Source organism: Pezoporus wallicus, unplaced genomic scaffold (assembly GCF_028554395.1).
Source record: "Pezoporus wallicus isolate ANWC-B61680 ecotype Strahan unplaced genomic scaffold, APGP_CSIRO_Pwel_v1 contig_642, whole genome shotgun sequence".
Taxonomy (NCBI): Eukaryota; Metazoa; Chordata; class Aves; order Psittaciformes; family Psittacidae; genus Pezoporus; species Pezoporus wallicus.
In genome coordinates this window covers 2,685,716-2,706,252 of record NW_026637470.1, presented here as the reverse complement: position 1 = coordinate 2,706,252, position 20,537 = coordinate 2,685,716, and the positions used below count along the sequence as shown (strand labels likewise).

The 20,537-nt window shown below is 35.6% G+C and overlaps 1 protein-coding gene across 7 annotated transcripts in view; it reads left to right on the top strand.

The window, feature by feature from the left end:
* Positions 1-20,537, top strand: part of SLIT2 (slit guidance ligand 2) — a 268,218-nt gene that overhangs the window by 194,922 nt on the left and 52,759 nt on the right. For 5 of the 7 annotated variants that reach the window (XM_057405645.1, XM_057405643.1, XM_057405650.1 and 2 more), the window contains exons 10-17: positions 4,363-4,434; positions 5,486-5,557; positions 6,098-6,169; positions 8,084-8,227; positions 8,357-8,520; positions 9,273-9,296; positions 12,754-12,904; positions 16,510-16,584. In XM_057405645.1, coding sequence (XP_057261628.1) covers positions 4,363-4,434; positions 5,486-5,557; positions 6,098-6,169; positions 8,084-8,227; positions 8,357-8,520; positions 9,273-9,296; positions 12,754-12,904; positions 16,510-16,584 — 774 coding nt within the window. The remainder of the gene's footprint in view (positions 1-4,362; positions 4,435-5,485; positions 5,558-6,097; positions 6,170-8,083; positions 8,228-8,356; positions 8,521-9,272; positions 9,297-12,753; positions 12,905-16,509; positions 16,585-20,537) is intronic. The other 2 variants (XM_057405646.1, XM_057405644.1) reach the window with 1 other exon arrangement.

Here is a 20,537-nt window from a genome sequence, read left to right as displayed (position 1 = left end):
TCTCTACTGAGCAGGCTTAGTATATTGTACCCCATCTGCATGATTTAAAATAAAAGGATTCTGTAGAGAACAGGGTGTTCTTCCTTCCCAATCTGCCTCTTTCCTGGTGCAGAAGTCTTTCACAGAAATGACTTTTTATAGTACAAAAATAAGCTAGTTTCAAAGTGTCAGTATAAATAAACATGTTGTCTGTCTCTGTAAGTGCGGAAGTAGTAATCAGTAATGGCGTGCTCCAGGCATATAGTAGAGAACAGCATCCTGGAAAGTGTCAAGTGATTTACATGTCACAGGCCTCTCAGGGGACCGGGTGGGAAGAATCTGTCTACTGGCTGGGGAGCTACTTTGATTTATTTTGACTAGGTTGGAAGTCACAACTGCAGAAACACCTTTGTTTCTCAGAATAGTAAGTGGTTGTACATTATGGTGTCTGCAGTGATAAGCAGGGGGAGAAGAGCTAGAAAAAGAAATGTTCACAGTACATTTCCTAGATAAGAGAGATTAGGTAATAGTCCTCAAAAAAGGTTTTAAACAGTTTGGCACTGTTAAAAGATGTGAAACACTTATGTATTGATGCAGGACTTCTTTGAAGTGAAGCACTAAAAGGAGCAGGAGAATTTAATACTAAGAGCATTAATTAGTGTTTGTGTGGTGATGGGCACAGTACTTCTTATACATGAGGCAGTGCAAGCTTTGATGAAATGTGTACTGAACTATCTTCCTCCATTATCCTTATCTTATTTAATATGCTACTGAAATTGACTGTGGCTTTTGAAAAAGAAACCACTAAGGCACTGTTTATGATACATAGATGATCATTTATAAGAAAGAGTGACTTCTGGGATAACTTTGAAAAGAGATGTTGCGCATAAAATTTAATACAAGTTCCACGGAAAAATACTGATACTAGCTTTTTGTCCTTCCTTGATGTAGTGGTACTTCTGGCCATGTCATTTTTGAGAACCTAATAGCTGATGTTTTCAGTACCAGATACAACCCATCCTATTCCAGAATTAAAAATGCTTCATTTAATATGAGGATTAATAGAAAGGATTTTTAATTGCTATGGGGTTTATCATGACAATGCAAATTTCCTTTAGATATTAGTCTATCTGTGCTTTGTTACCCGGGAATATATCTAATTATATTTTCTCTGGAATGGTGGATGCAAATTTCTACTCTGAAATTCAGCTGATTTTAGAAAGATAAAGCCAAAGATTAGAGGATAACAATGCTTGAAAATGTGAATTTGTTTTACTTTCTTTACAGACAAAGTGGGGTATAAAAGATTATTCTTCTGCATTTATATAATCTTATTTTTCCTTTCTTATGCTAATCACATTTTGTAAAATGTGATGTGTTTTAGTGCGAACATCATGGCGTGACTTAAGACATACTTAGATGATCCTACTGTAACAAATCCTTTATCCAAAAGAGCCTGTAAATTTATCGCAGCACTGCACAGTCTGTCTATTAGACTATAAATTTCTCACTAAAAGGAAATGTTAGGTAAAGTTGACAGGGAGTTCATTTTACATATCCACCAGTGAATTTTAGCTTGCTCCATTAGAACTACTAGAAAACTAGCTTTCAGAAATATAGTGTAGTAGGACTTACTTCTTCAGGTTTTTGACCCATATAATTTGTAGACAAATTGGACAGCAGTAAATGAAATCAGCTGTTCCATCTTTTAATAAAAAATAGCATACATGTATCCTGTAAGGTACTTCAGTTTATAGAACTAATACATCTTATATTAAAAGAATAAACTGGAAAATACTTTTGTGTCTTTATTTAACTCTAGACCTTGTCTTTCTCAAGTTACATGTCTAGTTAAGAACATTATGTGTTTAAACATAGCTGAACCTCTAGCACTAGGTTACAAATCTCTACATCATAGGCTAATAAGCAGCATTTATAAATGAGGCTTGTGTCAGCTTCACAAGGGAGTGTTGCCACTGCAACATCTGTCTGTAATATCTGTCTTTTCCATAATACCCAGAGACACCCCAGTGTCTCTCTCTCTCTCCAGCAATTCATGTCCTTCAATGTGGCCTAATCCTTCCCTGTTCTTTTTAACCCTCCTCCCCTTTCCAGTCTCTGCATATGTCCTATGTGTTTCCCTGTGCAAGATACTCTTTGGCTGGTTTTCAAAGCTACACATCTGATAAATGTCTGGTGAGGCTGTCCCTGGTGGTTAGGCAGTTGGTACCTGCCAAATAGAGTGTGTAATAGGAATGGATGGATTCCCTTCATGGCTGCATTAATTTGGTTTCTCAACTCCTTCCCATTGCTAAAATAAGGGAATGTTTAGAAACTTTTTATTTGAAGGTTTTACCTCTCTTTGACCTACCCAGCCAAGCAGAAAACTACCTAGATGATAAGCATGCATAATCTTTATTTTGTGGGGAAACTAAGCTAAGAATGTAGTGTAAGAACAGAATACTTTGGTTTGGTCTAACTTGGTGTTGACATTTAACTTAAGTAAGATTTTACTTATTCAGATGTTCACCTTCTGCACCTACTCAAGTGTACTGGAGAAGATTTACCTTGTTCCTTTGTAGCCTAGCCAGTACTTCCGGTCTGATGAAAAATGTGTTTCATGGGTCCAAAAGGCTCAGCCAAGGTGAAGAAAGCATATGAAAGAATATTGGGTTTATAAAAAAGGTTAACAGTCTTGCACCATGGGATTTCCTGCAGTGTTTAAAATGTACCTGAAAACTGTAGCAAGGTGGCAACATTTTCCTGGTTAAGGACATTTTTAAAACATGAACCTTGTCTAAAACAGCTCTGATGAAGTGCGATTTTCTGTGTGTCAGGAAGATATTTTGAGGCTTTTGGATTTTTTCTTGGCTTTTTTATATACCGTCCAAAAATAAATTCTGCTAAGGTGAAGCATGTGTAGACTTAAGAGATTTTGAGTATTAAATGTGTAAATATCTCCATCTGAACAAAACTTCAAAAAGGCAGCAAAAATTCTTTCTTCAGATCAGCTGTACCATGATAGCTGGAGAAGCTTTATAAACAGATACAATTGTCTTAAGAACACTTTCTTGGAAAGGCTTACTCAAAGTGAGTATAGGAGCTTATTAGTTACACTGCATACCCAGAGACTTATATGTCTCTTTATCAGAGCAGAAGTGAAACAGAAGAGAGTTAATAAGACAAAGCTGAAAGGAAAGATACAGGCTAATATTCCCACATCTAAATGTAAAACGGCTTATTAACGTTTAATTTGGGGTCAATGTTGATGTAATTTGAAACACTGCAATAAAGTCTACAGAATGTGGATTCCTTATATGAAATAGATTTTTGGCGTTGTCTTTATGTATGTAGATCATAGGGTTGGTGCCTGTCCATGAAAGACAGAAAGAGAAAGCTTTTTAGATGCATGTTAAGTAGTTTGAATAATGCTGCCTTTTCCTGTTGTACTTTTCAGTACAGTTTCATTGCTTATGTTTACATAATAGAATTTTTACACTGCCATAACCATGAAATACTATGGTGTGTTAAGAAGTAGCTTCTATTTTAAATGTGCTCATTGCTAAATCTGTCTTGACTTGTTGGCAAGTGGGCCATAGGTCTGTGTCAGCATAGATCTCCCATATGCAAAGCTGTGGAAGGTCAAAAAATTCTTAGAAAACTGTTTTCATCAGGAAGTTCACACTTTGATATATGGCAAGTTTCAGTCACAGTTCCTATACATGCAAAGCAAATATGGCCAGTAACATAAACTACAATTTTAAATTAAAATACTTGTTTAAATAAGTTAGAAGTGTGCCTGTTCAATCTTAGTATTATGTCTTAAAGAAAATGTGTTACATACTGTATCTAAAGAAATCATGTGTGCATGTTGAAAAACGTGGCTTTTGCCTTACTGCAGGTAGCAACATACATTATTTGTTCTTTAGGAATGCTCCTCTCCCCTTTCCTATGGTTTTCATATTTCAATGATTAACTCACACAAGTCTTTAGACGTTTCTAAATAAAACTTGCTGTATGTGAATAATACATTAGGAGTCAATTAACACCAACTCAAGTTCAAATTTTTAAATGACAGATCTAGCTTAAATTTTACAAAAACCTTGCATGCTTTCAAAATAAGTTTTCTTTAGATGCAAAGATTGGGTTTTAATTTATAGCATTACACTCTAAAGAGTAAAGAGTTTGGTTTCAGAGACAAAATATTATTCTTTTCTTATGAAAACTAAAAGGAAATTACCTTGTTTCTCAAGGTAAAATTATACTGAAAAAGAAAGCAAAAGCAACCTTCTTTGTTAAAGTCCGTCCCTTCCAGTTTGTTATGTCTTTACACTGCTGTTTGGCTTGAGTTTTGTATTTTTATGTTGTTGCTATTCTTTTCAGACGATTAGAACAAAATTCAATCAAGGTCATACCTCCTGGAGCTTTCTCACCATATAAAAAGCTTCGAAGAATGTACGTACCAAATAATTTAGATTTTTTTTCATTTTCATATATATATACATACACACACACATACATATATATATATATATATATATATATATAATCATAGAATAGTTAGGGTTGGAAAGGACCTTAAGATCATCCAGTTCCAACCCCCCTGCCATGGGCAGGGACACTTAACATTAAACCATGTCACCCAAGGCTCTGTCCAGCCTGGCCTTGAACACTGCCACAGAAGGAGCATTCACAACTTCCCTGGGCAACCCATTCCAGTGCCTCACCACCCTTACAGTAAAGAACTTCTTCCTAATATCCAATCTAAACTTCCCCTAAGTTTTAACCCGTTACCTGTTGTCCTGTCACTAGAGTCCCTAATGAAGAGTCCCTCCCCAGCATCCTTATAGCCCCCCTTCAGATACTGGAAGGCTGCTATGAGGTCTCCACGCAGCCTTCTGTTCTCCAGGCTGAACAGCCCCAACTTTCTGAGCCTATCTTCATACAGGATATATATATCAGCATATAAAAGACAAGTCGACGTCATACAGAGGAACTGCAGTCAATGTGTGAGCATTTAAGAAAGTTTGACCATGACAGTAAGACTGTATAGCATATTTGTCAAGTTAATATTTTTTTTACCAAGTATTGAATTTATTAGATATATGGTTCTGCATAGAAGTAATATGTTACTGTGGCAAGCATTCTGTAAACAAATAAATTAATGGGGATAAGCCACTATTATTTCAGAATATCTTTAAGTTTGTATAGCTCTGTTGTGATAACAAACAATTCTTTCTAAAGTGTACTTAAGCAGTTAGGAAAAGTAAATCTTTTTGTCCTTTTTTTTTTTTTCCCAAACATTTGAACGGTCTATTATTTACCATGCATTTTTTTTCAGTGTACTGGCTTTTAGTGGTTTTGTATTAAAATTGTTTGTCAGTGTCTCATGTAAATATTTTAATATCTCTCTCCCTTCCGTGTCCAATTCTAATTACATGTTATTTGAACATTTGCTATGTTGAGAATAGCTTGAATTAATTGAATCAAACTTCCTTTATTTCAGTGACCTGAGCAATAACCAGATTTCTGAAGCAGCTCCAGATGCTTTCCAGGGCTTACGTTCACTCAATTCACTGTAGGTATATGTTTGACCTATAAAAACAAAAGCAAATTTCTCATATTCTTATAGTGCAATTGTCTTGAATTTTCATCTCCCTGCAGAATTTTGATATAAATTTGATTAATTCTGAAAACGGTAAAAATGATTTCAGAATGTTGGAGTGATAATTGAATGCAGCATCGCAGCTAGACATTAAAAATGTATGGGTTTTTTTTTTATAAATATGATTGTGGTAAAGAATTGAACAAAATCAAACACTTCTTTTATTCCCCAGTTAGCCATTCTTGCTAACACCAAATCCACTTACCAAGGTCCTTTGTTAAGTCTGTAAACAGTGAGGTGCTGATTCTGCTAAGAGCTATTTGGGCAACGCACCTTTTGGGAAAATGTGTGATCCTGCTGCCTCACAGGACCACAAGGATCTTGCAAGTATCAAATTGTTGATATTAAATTCCCTTCAGTAACTCAGAACTTCCTTTATTTTAAAAGTCAATATCACACAGTATATACCTTTCGTAATAGTGGCTTTGTATGCGTGATTATTTCCTGTTACAGTGTCCTCTATGGGAATAAAATTACAGAACTTCCAAAGGGCCTCTTTGAAGGACTCTTTTCTCTGCAACTGCTGTGAGTATTTTTTTAATATTTATTCTATTTTTGGATAATTTAGAAGGGTAAACATGATGAGAGAGTTATGCCTGGAGAAGAACTGGCAGGAAATCCCATCTGTAAGATCAGAGTATAATAAAATCAAATTATGTTAAAGCCAAAGGAGTCAAGACTGTTGTAGGCCAGCTTGCCATTCATCTACAAATTTGATCATATCTCAGTTCATGTCTCTGCGTAAAATGACAAAATGAAACTATTATTGTGTAGAATTTATGAGGATAAAATACATAAGATATGATGTTGTCTTGCCTTGTTTACAAAAATTAGTATTTATTAAGTGTTCTGAGAACCACAGAAGGAATATTTGTGTGTTATATACAGAGAAAGGACGTAGTAGAAATGCTGTGTAATTGTATTTCTGGTTGTACCCGTGGAAGTACAGAGTTGCAGCATAGTTTCATTGATGACTTTTAATGTTTTCTGGCACTCATCTCTATACAATTCAAACTCCAGCTGCTGTGTAATTTAACACTTTGAAAATTTCCATGTGTAATCTCACAAACAATTTCTATTTAGATTTAATACTGGTAATAAAGAAAAATGACATTGTGATATGTTTATCAAATATTGTCAGTGTTCATTAGAAGAGGCTGTACTCTAGATGTGCTGCATAAAAGAAATTTGTGAAATAGGCCATAAAACAACGGTGGTGTTTTTGGATTAAATTGTTCCAGAATAATTGACTTGTTGGTTTAAAGCTTCTTAAAGAATTTAAAACTTCTTCTCACTTGATTAAAAGTATTTAATGTCCAGACTTTATTGTGTAATGATCACCAAAATGTCCATTACTAACAACTCAATGAAGATGATGGATCAGTAATACAGAGAAAATGCAAGTTCTAGCACCACCTAGAGGTTTATATTTATTTTTTTTTGTCAAAAACTAGTATAGTGGTGGGGGGGGTACACATACCTGTTTTCCTTTTAGATTTTAGCTATAAAACCATACTTCAGACGTTGTAAAAAAAAAGGAAGAGCCATCTCTGAATTTCTGTATTTAAAGAATGTCCGTAGCTTGATATACTTTGCATAGACAATAAATTTCAGTTTAAGTAAATTTCTGTTTGTGTGCTGAAACTTTTTATCAAAGCATTGGTTTTCAAATCTACCATTCTATTCCATTTCTGGATGGAAATTGGATTTAAAAATGGTTATAAAAATGCATCTCGTTGGATGACATTTTAATTTTTTTTTTCCTCTTCAAAAACATGAAGGAGTTGGTTTAAATTGCCTTGTTTGTTTTAGCTTTAGAAGTCTGGGAGGTACAGGGAAGAAAAGGTTCCCTTTGAAGATGGAGAAGAAAAAGGATCCAAGACAGATTTGGATATATTCCATGCCACCAGTTTTTACTACAACTCTGTTAATGTGTCAGCATGCTGATTAGAAACATATAATTAAAAATGCCATTGCACACCTCTTCCAGCTAACGAACACAGTGTTCAGTTCCTTTTTTGTTTTTGTTTGTTTGTTTGTTTATTTATTTATTTGGCAAAAGGAAGTAGTTTTCCTTGCAGATACTTGATTTTTTAAGCTAGTTTCTTTTTTTTTCCTTTTTTTCTTTTTCTCTTCCTTTTTTTTTTTTCCACAGCCAAATTCCACACACACATTCTACCAGCACTCACAAGTGATTTTATTTTAGCTGACTAACCCCATTCTTTTCAATTCCAAGGTGGAAATATTTAGGAATCATTTCAGATCACCTAAATAAGATATTTCATTTAATTGAAATGCCTTATGTCACTGCCAGTTAATATTTGGTATTACACCTCTTGTTCTGGTTACAAGTGAGCACAAAATATACCTGACAGATGCTGAAGCTGCAGCGACACTGAGTGAATTCTTTCAATTTTAAAATTTTCTTCCATTAAACAGATTATTGAATGCCAACAAGATCAACTGCCTTCGAGTTGATGCTTTTCAAGATCTTCACAACCTGAATCTTCTTTCCCTGTATGATAACAAGCTTCAGACAATTGCAAAAGGCACCTTCTCACCCCTACGTGCAATTCAGACCTTGTATGTATGCTCTTGATTATATTTGTCTTTAGTATGACTTCATATTCCACAATGTACTAAAACTATTGAGAACTGCTGAGGCCAAAGGGAAATAATGTGTGAAATTATAATTTTTTTTCTTCATGAAAGGCATTTGGCTCAGAACCCATTTATCTGTGACTGCCATCTGAAGTGGCTGGCGGATTATCTTCATACAAACCCCATTGAGACCAGTGGTGCCCGTTGCACCAGCCCCCGTCGTCTGGCAAACAAAAGGATCGGCCAGATCAAAAGCAAGAAATTCCGCTGCTCAGGTAATTTTCTTAATTCAGCTGCTATTTTTCTTTTATTGGCAAAACCAGTGGTTATAGAAGTTCTAATGAAGGCAGCTGGCTCTCTACGGAATTATTAAACATTGCAGAATCTTTTTTAGTTCTTTGACTGAAGGAGGGAAATCATGGAAGTCATAGACTATTGGATCATGGAACATTACTCTAGTTAATACATTTGGCATTATTTCTGAGTAACATTAAATCTAACAAAAGAAACGCAATATATACTTCAGAATGAAATGCTAAAGTTATTCACTACAAGTATCACTGACATAAATCATTTTGGAAGAATTTCCACGAGGCTCTGGAGTATGTGAAAGATCTAAAAATTTCTAGCTAAATATGGAAACATGACATACTCATTTTATACAGGGAGCTTACCTCATACTGAAATTTACTGTTTTCTTTTTCTAATCTTATTCCATTTCCTACTTACATTTCTTTAAATCCTAACTTTTGTCATATGGTATCCAGCTGTTCCAGGTGCATTTCACATTCTGCAATTTATTCAGTCTCGAGTGCAAACACCAGCTGAGAACTGTTTGTTACCCATGTTCCGGATATATTTATGACTATTCACACGTTGTTATCAGCTCTCATTGTGAATACACATTTTTTCGCTTATCTGTAGTTAACTGTAGTCCATACTTAATCTAATAAAACTCATCCTTTGCTTGCTGACATTCAGGTGCATCTTCTGTTTTTATTTTATTTTTTTTTTTCTCTTTATTTAGCTAAAGAACAGTATTTCATTCCAGGTAGGTTTGACTCTGCAGTAAGATTGACTAACTGCAGATATTCTCTCCCTTCCCTTAAAAAAGCAAAGTTTGTTATAGCTTTTAAGAAACTGATGCATGTGTATTAACTTTAGTCAATACCTGTAGCTAGACTTAGTTTTTCCTTTGTAGATTACTAATAGTTCTGTTTTCTGAATATGAGCCTAGCATGCAGTTCCGCTTACTTTTTTTGTCTCACAAATTTCACACAACCTACCAAAATTATGCCTCTACTTAAACTATTTAAAAGGTTGCACCTGCTAGTTCATATTTCAGTTGACACCTTTACTTACCTTGTACCTTGCCTCCCTACCACTCCTGTTTTTAAAATGTAGCTCCTGAGCTGCTTTTAAAAGCAGGAAAAAATACTACCATCAAAGAGCTAGTACAACTTTAAAAAAATCAATGTTTTACATATTAACATTTTCTTGCCTTACTTCCATGCTCTACGCTGGCTGCAACTACTGCTTCCTCACCCTCTTTATGTTTACAAAATCACAGCAGAATGCTTGGAAAAGAAAGCTGATATTCTTCATTACAGGCATTCTGTGGTCACACGCACACAATGAATCAAAAATGTTTGTCATTGAAGACAATATGACTTTAGAGTTCGGGTGAAACAGCAGTTTACACACCGCTTTAAGCTGCAATGAGTCTATGATACTTTCACAAAAGATTTACAGATGTTGGCCCTAGCTCTTTGAAATATGTTTGTTTCTTTGCTTTATCTTGCTTGTCAGGTGTGTGCACTGATTTCTTAACAGAAAAACAAAAAACAATGATGGACTTGCATTATGTTCCTAACATAATGATTATAAGGATTGTTTGGTAAAATAAAAAAGTGAATAATGAATCTATTGATGAATTGCACTATGTAATTTGCAGGCAGGGTTTTCTACCATTGTTTAATATCTAGAAAGATACCTGCAATAACTGATTATGACACCAGTGCACTTGTTCTTTCAAGTACTACAGGTATACTGTCATTCTGCAATCTTACTTATTCTTTGTCTTTTAAGCCAGTTTTTAACAGCTCTTATCCTAATGCTGTGTGATGTATCACTTAAATTTGAAGCAATGCTGGAATTCTTTAGTGCCCTTTTACTAATAAAGCTGGTTTGAATATGAAGAAAAGACGAAATACAAAATAAGGCAGCAATTTGTCAGCATTGGCAGCCGCGAAAATGTGTTTTAAAGCAGCATAAACCAGAGGGGGATTCAATTTCTCAAACCTGTAGTACCACTCAATCCCTTAATGAGTAAAACAGCTGTATTCCTGCCACAGAGTGACTACTACTCAACCTTGCCAGCACAACTTTTGTCTCTGAGTTAGAAGTGTTTTCTTGCCAGCAAATGTCTTCACAGCCTGTTTATAATGTGACCACACATGCAGTTTAGGTTTGTTTATGTACCCTTTCAAAAATGCTGTTCCTGGGCGAGAGAAAAAAAGTGCTACAGACTTGCTTCTTGAAATACAATTGCTGTGCTTTCTCTCTCTATTGGGTTTGAGGAAGATGCTGCATAAAATTATTCTAGTTGTTGAAGACCTTGTCCCCTAATATTTTAGTTGTTTAGCTTCTAAAAGTGATTTTCTCTGGACACAGGAAGAAAAAAAATATATTCATAGGCTTGCTTTTGGGGTATTTAAAAGTGCTAAAAATTACTTCTTTACACTTCAGTAAATGCTGTTAAAATGTTATAATTTCTCTGACAATTCAATTCTTTTACTATTTGTTTTAAATATGTCATTGGGAGATCTTGCTCTGCAGACACTAGGAAGTCTTGGTAGAATTTTATTATAGTCATTTAGAAGATTATACAAGCCTTAAATAGTTAATTTGAAATAATATTCTGTCTGCTAGCTCTTAGAAATTTTCCACATTGTTATATGTGCTTAAGACATTTAAATGCTAGATAGTATAACATGTGATGACTGTTGTGGGTTTTTTTTTATTCCCCTGAGAAATCTGTTTCTCCTACTTTTCTTCGGTTTATTCAGGTTTTAAGTGGCATAGCATGTGTATGTGTTCAAGGGAGCAGCTTTCAAAGAATTCATTTAAAATAGTGAAGAATAATGCATGGGAGGCATTGTCATCCTATATGAAACCTTTAATTAACCCCAATCTTTTCTTCATTTTTTGATGCCACTTAAAATGAATTATTCTTCCTCTCTGCTGAAGATGGTACTCCCTAGCAACATCTTCTAATCAAAGTAAAGTTGAGTAGAGAACATGAGAGCTTAGTTCATGGTTTTGTCTTAATTGGGATTACTGTCTTTCTTTCCTTCTTGGCTATCTTTACTTTTTCAGGAGTTCACCATTTTGGCTGTAAGTAAAATTCAGTGTCTGAGATAAATCACAGTGTACCTCCCAGCCCTGATGCACCTTCTACTAGTCTCAGTCTTTTCATCTTTGTCCAAGAAGAACCCACAGGTCCTTTCAGCTTTTCTTTGTTTTCTTTGTCACCCACCCTCAGTTCCTTACTGGATGTTTTCTCCCGAATCTTCCAATATGTTTAGGACGTTTTCTTTGACTGACTCTGGGAAATGGTGGAGGAAACTTTAAATGTGGTTCTTTTTTTAATTTTTTTCTTTTTTTGTACTTTTGATTTAATCTGTGACATTAATACTGTTACCGTGGCACTGGACATTCAGTAATAAGAATTCCATGTCATGTAAGCAAGTATTAAACTTCAAATGCTTCTGTAACTTATACCTACCTACTCCTTACTCTTTTCCCTTGCTCTTACCCTTGGCCTAATGGATGCAGTTTTGATAATGTAGCGAGATTTTCTGTTGTGCTTGATCTAACCATGTGGTTGTGAGGTATGAGTAAAACATGGTTCTGTCAAGCACCATGGAACGTCACGCAGCTTTCTACAGCATGGCAAGCTGCTGAGGCTTAAGTCAGGATCACACATATTTTAAATTAAAGCTGAAAACAGGGTTTTCAGTCTTACGTGTTTGAGATGATGTGGAGTATCGAGACTATAAAAAAAAAAAAAAAAAAAGAAGCCCAGTCAACAATACAAATTTGTAACAAGAGAAAGAGAAAAGGTGGCATTCAGGATCTATTTATTCTTCATACAGAGAATGAAAATAAATTCTAAAAGAATCAGTGGCATTTGTGTGATTAGTTATAAACAAGGCTAGATTGGCTGACAACATAATCAGCAGAAAGTACAGCTGTGAAAAGCTCAAGTTAATGTTATCCTGTTATGTGAAGTTGGTCACAGTTTCTTTTTCCAGCATATCTTGAGCCCCTATATTTAACCCTCTCTTGAAGCCCTTTTGTCTGTTCAGTATCACAAAGTTTATCATACATTTCCCAAGTTGCCCACCCGTTATCTGCATTGCAGGCATCTTTTCAGCCTTCTCACAAGAAGCAAATCTTCTATTTTATTGACTCAGTATCTTTATTTTGACTTGACTCTTCCACAGGCACTGAAGATTACAGATCCAAATTAAGCGGAGACTGCTTTGCAGATTTGGCTTGCCCTGAGAAATGTCGCTGTGAAGGGACCACAGTGGACTGCTCCAATCAGAAACTGAACAAAATTCCTGATCATATCCCGCAGTACACTGCAGAGTTGTAAGTTGAACCCATATTAAAGCACTATTTGTTTATGGAAAAACTAACTAAAATATTCAAAACAAAATCACAACTTTACTTTTTTGAGCAAAAAAGATATATGTGTATATGCCCCTCTGTAAGGCACTTCAAAGGACTAGATATTAATAAAAATTATTTATACATCATTTGAATACCACATAGCCTTAAAAATGTGTGATAAAAAAATAAGGCAACTGTTCTATATTTCTAGTTCTTCAGTACATGAGCTACCCACTTGGATTTTTTTTCAAAGGTAATGGGGCTTATTTTGCTTTTTATTTTAACTACAAGAGCAAGTAGGACAGCCAGCAACCAGAGGTCTGTCTTAAAAAGTACTACCTAGGTGTTTAATAAAACAAAAATGGTTCTTCTTATGCAGAGGACACATTATGTATGTCAGGCAGGAGACCAGAGGAAGATAAAGCAGACAAACAAGACAGAGTTGAGTTAAGAAGTTGAGATAGTAATGTAATGAGCAGATATGAGCAGAAGAGAAGTCACAGATTATTACTTGCTTAATAAGTGCCATATGGGAATGATTTGTAGGCATTACAACTGAAGTGGTCTTCAAGGAGGGTTTGAAAGGTAAAATTAAGACAGCTTTACAAGGTTTTCCCACATGCGAAGCATAGTATGAAAGGGAACACAGAGATACTTGAAGGATCATCAGAAAGGCAGATGAAAGTGTCCATCACTGACAGAGCAAAAGCAGGAGGAAATAGCTGTTTTTCCTAGAACGCTCATTTTAAAGAACAAGGCAGAGTGTTTAGGGGCAAAATAGAAGGACTTTGATTTGACGTAGTAAAGCAGGGACAGAGATGTGGAGACAGGAGTACTGTGATCAAGTTGTGACACAGAGGGTGAAATGAGCAACAGTATAGCATATCTCTTGAAAGATAATCAGTCTGCAGCTGGCATCAAAGCAACAGTACAGCATTGCAGGTATGAAATAATGAGACTATAGCTAAGGATTTTGAATATCTGGACAGCAAAAGGAATTTGAAACTGAAATATGGGTAAAGAGAGATGGAGATTTTTGTCTGTCTCTGAGCTGGGAGAATGAGTTGAATTTAGTGATGTTCTAATTACAAATCTGAGTGGTTAATTCTAATTGTGTCTAGAAGCACCTTTACAAGCCTGGCGATTTCAATTGAAAATGTGGCATATGTGGGAAAAGCAAAACTCAGCTTTTGGCCATGCTGTTCATGCTGTTGATTTATTGTTCACAAAGTAGTGTCAGAGAAGAAAAAAATGCTACACAGTTTTGTGTAAAAGGAGATAGATTTCAGTGGATAAATACATTTTACTTTATGCTATAATATTTTGAGATAAAATTACTTAAATTGAAGACTTAAAACCAATGGAACAAGTTACAGGTTAAAGTGTAGGAGATCATAAAGTAATGATTATAAAAATATAGTTACTGCACCAAGAGATGAGAAATGGAGTTGTTGAAGTGACAAGTGTGCATTGTCTTGATTCTTAACACAATTCATATTTAATTCTCTCTGCACTGAAGAAGTAATAATCTTAATGTAATATTTTAATTGTTTTCATATTTACATGTGGAAGATAAACTGTCAAGTGTTTTCTTTATAATTATGAATCATACATATTAAATTCAGAAAAAACAAATGATCAAAACTCATCTGCTGTGTATCTAAAATGTCAAATTTCAGTCAACAAAGAAATTGTGTTTGACTAAAACAAAATTCATATTTGGTTACAGCACTTCATTCACAAAAGATGCAGTCTTGTTTGAAGGTGTCAATGGATTAAAACCCCATTTCCCTAAATGCGTTACAGAGTTTAATCATCTCCTTTCACTTCCATTAAAATCTTTTAAAGTGGGAACTTCTACTTCCATATGGAATCTGCCTCTCTTCAGTTTCCGTTATTGCTTCTTTTATATTTTTTTGCCCTCAAAGAGCTCTTTTCTGTCCAGCACTTTATCAAGTAAGATGGTCTTATACTGTAGTATAGTCACTATTAAACCAACTTCTTCATAAGCTGTACAGATTGTTCTTCGAGTCTTTTAATGTAATAAAAACTTCAACAGCCTCACAAGTATTCTAGAGGGGATAAAGGAATTATTTCTGCCTTTTTTTTTTACTTCCTGTAAAAATCCGATTGCTCTAGCTAAATACACTCTTCTAGTATTTGCCTCAATGATGCAAGTCTTTCTCTTCTTTCTTTCTGTTATTTCTGGTCTTTGATGCTCTTCTTGGGACTTCCCATTCTAGTTGTAGGGCCGCTCTGTGATTCCAGTTCATAACATCTACATGCATATAGGAGAAGAGCAGCTAGGTAGCCTTTCTTTTCTTAAAAATCACAATAAGTCATTCAGTGGATTTTTGAGTTGGTAGCATCATTTGAAATTCATGTCCCTTGTACTTAAGTGTGGTATACAAATGTTCCACAAAAACCTCTTCCTGTCTTCTCTGTTTGGTTCTGTGCTTAAATTATTATACAGCCATACTTTCAGATTTACAACCTTAATTTCCCTTCTGGCTATCATTTGAGAATGAGCAGGAAGGAAGGATGAATGATTAGCTTTCTTTAATTTTCTATGGGTTTTTTTTAATATTGTCTTGCAATAAGGCAATTCTGAAAAGTATTCTGGGTTTAGAATTATGCTGAATTTTGTGGTAATGTTCTCAGGCATGTCTTTTCCTTCCTATTTAAGATTTTGAAGTAAAAGCTGGACAGACTCTCTTCCTTAATAAGATGGGTCTATTAAAACATATAAAGAATCTAAGACTCAATTTCCGTTTTCCATTCAAGAGAGGAAGCAGGGAATACTGGATCAGTGCAGATATTTTGTGAAATATAGATGGTCTCCTAATGTAGCAGCTGCTAAAAGTATACTACGCTGGAACAGCTCTGATACCTGGGCAGGAAAGATCAGTATCCAGCTAGTATTTGTTGCTCATTGCATACCTTCTTGTACTGCTACAAATCAGCATTTAATGGTTCCTTACACAATGTATGTGGGTTAGGTGTGGTTGTCTGAAGATAAACCATGGTCAGAAACGTGTTTTAAAATGTTTGGTGTTTCAAACCCTATTCAAACGAACTATTGAGCATAAGGTAATTATTTCATTCTTGTAAACAGTGTTCTGTGAGCACCTCCAGATGTCTGGCAGACCCCACCTGATATCCTTTAAAGAACAGTAAACTAATCTTCAGTGGTTTATATGTGCTTCTTAAAGATTTTTATTTGTAAGTTGCCATGGAATTGAAACCTTCCTTAGTTTTTCTTCCCTTAAAAGAAAAATTAAAAACATCTCCTTATATTTCTCTGCAGTTTTAGTTGTGTGTTATTTTGTGATCTGATTTTGATTCTTTATGTCTTATGTATGGCTAAGTTTAACTCATGAGAATCTTTATTTACAAGAATTATCAGAATTAGAAATGTTCTGCTACTGCTGAACCCAGGACAACATTAGATACAGAATTGTTCTTCAGCTACCAGTTAAACACCAGCTATACAGTTAAACCAGTCTGAAAAGTTCACTTAGAGTCTAAAATTCTGTACCAATGCCTAAATATTTTTTTTCTGAAATTGATGTCATTTCTTATAGGAGACTAAATAACAATGAATTTTCAGTCCTGGAAGCTACTGGAATCTTTAAGAAACTTCCTCAGCTGCGTAAAATGTAAGTGTAATTGCAGTGACTTTGTCTATTCACAAAACATGTTAGCTCCTTGCTGTGTTTCTCCACCTTCCCTAGTTCTTATCTAGAAAAGATTCAGTGTATTCTAATAAAAAAAAAATCAAGAATGGGTTTAAATTAATCACTGAGATAGCTCAGAGCTGGCAGCTCTTCTCTATGGCACTAGGCATTGCCAGCAAAAACTTCTTATGGTGTATAGCTCTGGCACTTTCACTCCGGTGTCTGGACAGCCGGTCTGTTATGCAGCCACAGCAGGGAGCCCACAGTATAAGCTGCTCAAACAAAGGTCCAGTAATCTTTTGTAGCTTCTTGTACAACTCCCTTACCAGACAATTTTGCCTGTTTCAGCATATTCAAGACATGCCTTTGATTCTGTGCTTCATTAAACTGTCATTAGATGAGGGGAATATCAAAATTAAATGACTGAGAAAAAAATGGTTGATAGCTCATCCATGTAAGTCCATGTTCACAGTTCATGTTCTAAGAGGAGTTTATAATCTTACCACTTGTAGTTGTTATTAAAAATAAATCTATGAAAAGCTTTTCTTTTGCTTATGTAAAAGACATATTTGAAGGTAGATTATTTAGATTTAGTGACTCTGTGCTTAATCTTTGCAGGATTAAATCCAAGCATAAATAGTAAGCGAAGATAAATGCAAGTAAAAATAGTTCAGATTAATGAAATGATGCAGTGTTTTGTAGACACCAAGTTGCTACTATTTGTAAAAGATCAGTCTATGTCACTAGTGACCAAACTCTCAAGAGGAGCAATAGTATTACTTAAAAAATTGTTAGCCTTGCTCACATCCTTGCTGGCAGCTGTCATGATCACAGTTATCTCTTACTGATTTTTTTAGTTAGAAGACAAATATAAAAAAAAAAGAAAAACTAAACAAAACCAACAAATAATAAAAAAATCAACTTTGTTTTTGTCCTGTCTACTTGAGTTCATCTTGGCATTTACGATTGGGCTTAAGTATTTAAGAAAGGAGGAATGTCTGGCACAGGAGTGTTCTGGTGTTTAACAGTAGATACCTAGTTTTCTTTATTCGTCAATGATCTCATATTCGCACTTTTTACACCTGCAGAATACCTTTGAAATAAATACATGATGTGCCATCTTACACATGCACACAGATATAGCAGATCTTCGTTTATAAGAAAAATGAGGAAAAGAGAGTATACTATTAGTAATTACATATTTTCAGGCTGTAAAGGTAGCTTAGTAAACATTTAATGTCATCTAAAGCTAGTTGCTTTTTGGCCGAGGAGGTGTTCAAGTCAAGAGAAAGAAAAGGAAGAAAATTTTAAAGTCTCAGTGTAGCTGTCTGCCAGAACTCCAAGAGCTTTGAAATCTGCATAATTGAGAAGGAAAAATTTGAGAAAATATTAACAAAAAATTAACATTTTGAATAATACTGCTTTGTAACTTCATATACTTATCAGTCATTACAACATTATTCATTTCAGAGAATAATGCAGTGACTGGTTAAGTGTGACTGGAAATCAGTGAGGTACTGATGTTACAGAGAAACCAATATGAATAAATTCTGTATTTCTGTGGAGCTCATATTTCTTCTGGAGGTTCAAATAGGTGCAAAGGTCTTTCTGCACAGATGTCACTGAAAAACTGGGGCCTAAATGTTTAATTGATTTGATGGTTCATCAGTCATAAAGCACATGTATGGACTGCATCATTGATTAGTTATGCAACATTAATCCTTAAAATATCCCTGTGAAGTGGGTGAAGTAGTATTCATGTTACACCAGGAACAAGTAAGATTTTAGGAGACTAAGGGCTTGACACAGATAAACCAGATGACATGAGAAATAATTGAGTTTCTTGCTTACAGTCTTGTGCAGCACCTTAGAGGAGACTGAAGAGCTTCACAGTGAAACTAAATGACACTGTTTCCCACAGCATTCTCCTGGAGAAACTGGCTGCTTATGGCTTGGACAGGCGTACTCTTTGCTGGGTAAAAAACTGGCCAGATGGCCGGGCCCAAAAAGTGGTAGTGAATGGAATTAAATCCAGTTGTCGGCTAGTCACAAGTGGTGTTCCCCAGGGCTAGGTATTGGAGATGCTTCTGTTTAAATTTTTATCAGTGATCTGGATGAGACGATCAAGTGCACAGTCAGTAAGTTTGCTGATGACACCAAGTTGGGCAGGAATGTTGATCTGCTTGGGGGTAGGAGGGTTCTACAGAAGGATCTGGCCAGGTGGATCAATGGGCCAAGGACCATTGTATGAGGTTCCACAAGGCAAAGTGCTGGGTCCTGCACTTGGGCCACAACAACCCCATGCAAGGCTCCAGGCTTGGGGAAGAGTGGCTGGAAAGCTGCTCATGGGAAAGGAGCTGGGGGTGCTGATTGACGGAGCTGAATGAACATGAGCCAGCTTGTGCCCAGGCAGCCAAGAAGACCAATGACATTGTGGCCTGTATCAGCAATAGTGTAGCCAGCAGGACCACAGTGGTGATCATCCCCCTGTACTCAGCACTGGTGAGGCTGCATCTCAAATCCTGCTTTCAGTTCTGGGCCCCTCACTACAAGACAGACACTGAGGTACCAGAGCATGTCCAGAGAAGGACAAGAAGATGGTGAAGAGCCTAGAGCACAAGCCTTATGAGGAGTGACTGAGGGACCTGGGGTTGTTTAGCCCCGTGGAGGAAACCATATCCCTCTCTACAATTACCTGAAAGGAGGTTGTAGTGAGGTGGGGATCAGTCTCATCTCCCAAAGTACCAAGTGATAGGACAAGAAGAAATGGCCTCAAGTCACTTCAGGGAAGTTTAAATTGGATATTAGGAAGATTTTCTTCACCAAAAGGGTTGTCAAGCACTGGAACAGGCTGCCCAAAAAAGTGGTGGAGTCACCACCCCTATAGGTGTTTAAGACATGAACATGTAGCACTTAGGGACATGGTTTACTGGTAGACTTGGCAGTGCTAGGTTATGTTGAACCTGATGATCTCAAAGGTGCTTTCCAACCTAAATAATGCTATGATTCTCTGCAATTGTGTCCATCATCACAGGCAAGGTGTACATTAAATCAGAGCTAGGCTAGAGATGAGCAGTCAGCACACAAGATGAAGCCACAACATGTTATTTTCTATGTCTTAGATAATGTCACCAGCTGATTCTGGCAAGTATATAATTTTTTTGTTCTAAGAGATAGTATCTTTCTTGATTTGAACAGTTAAGATGCTGTTCTAGAAGTTGCATCAAATATTTGTTCTTCCCAATGCCATTAGCCCCATCAAATGAAAGGTTTTTAGCTTCATTTTACATTGGCTCAAAAAATTTTTAAGAGCTTCTAAAAATGACTGTTTAGTTTGTAGATTTGTACTTCTATAATATGTATAGTTATATGAAACAACTAAACCAAAAGGAGGCAAGAATAAGATAAGTAAATGCGAGTTGTTGACTATGCCTGCTTTTGTATGTATACCACCCATTTGGGATGTAATTTCCATAGTTCAACTAAAAACTGTAGGCAATAAATATTTTGGCAGTATTTTAGGTCATTTTCCCACATTTTGATCCGCTTTACATGTGGATTGCAGATAAATGGCCGAAGTTGCTTATAAACCCTCATTTTTAACTAATGTCAGAAATTATTAACATTTCATGTACTGTTTACATTCACACATTTCATTTACATATGTTGCTGTTTATACTGTTTTCTTATATTTGTGTCTACCGAAACATAGTTGTGCTGGTGCTCATATAGTTGTTAATTTTGTTGTTAATTTGTCAAATAATGCTACAAGGACTGGAGACACAAAAATAATATACAGTCACCTATAAGATTCAAATCTATGCAAAGATGTTCTTGTGTGGTGGCAGCATGGACTGGGTAATTGCCATTATTTAAAAACATCTTCCAAAGATTGCTTTAAAAATCTTCACTACTTTAGTAGAAAGGCATTGAAT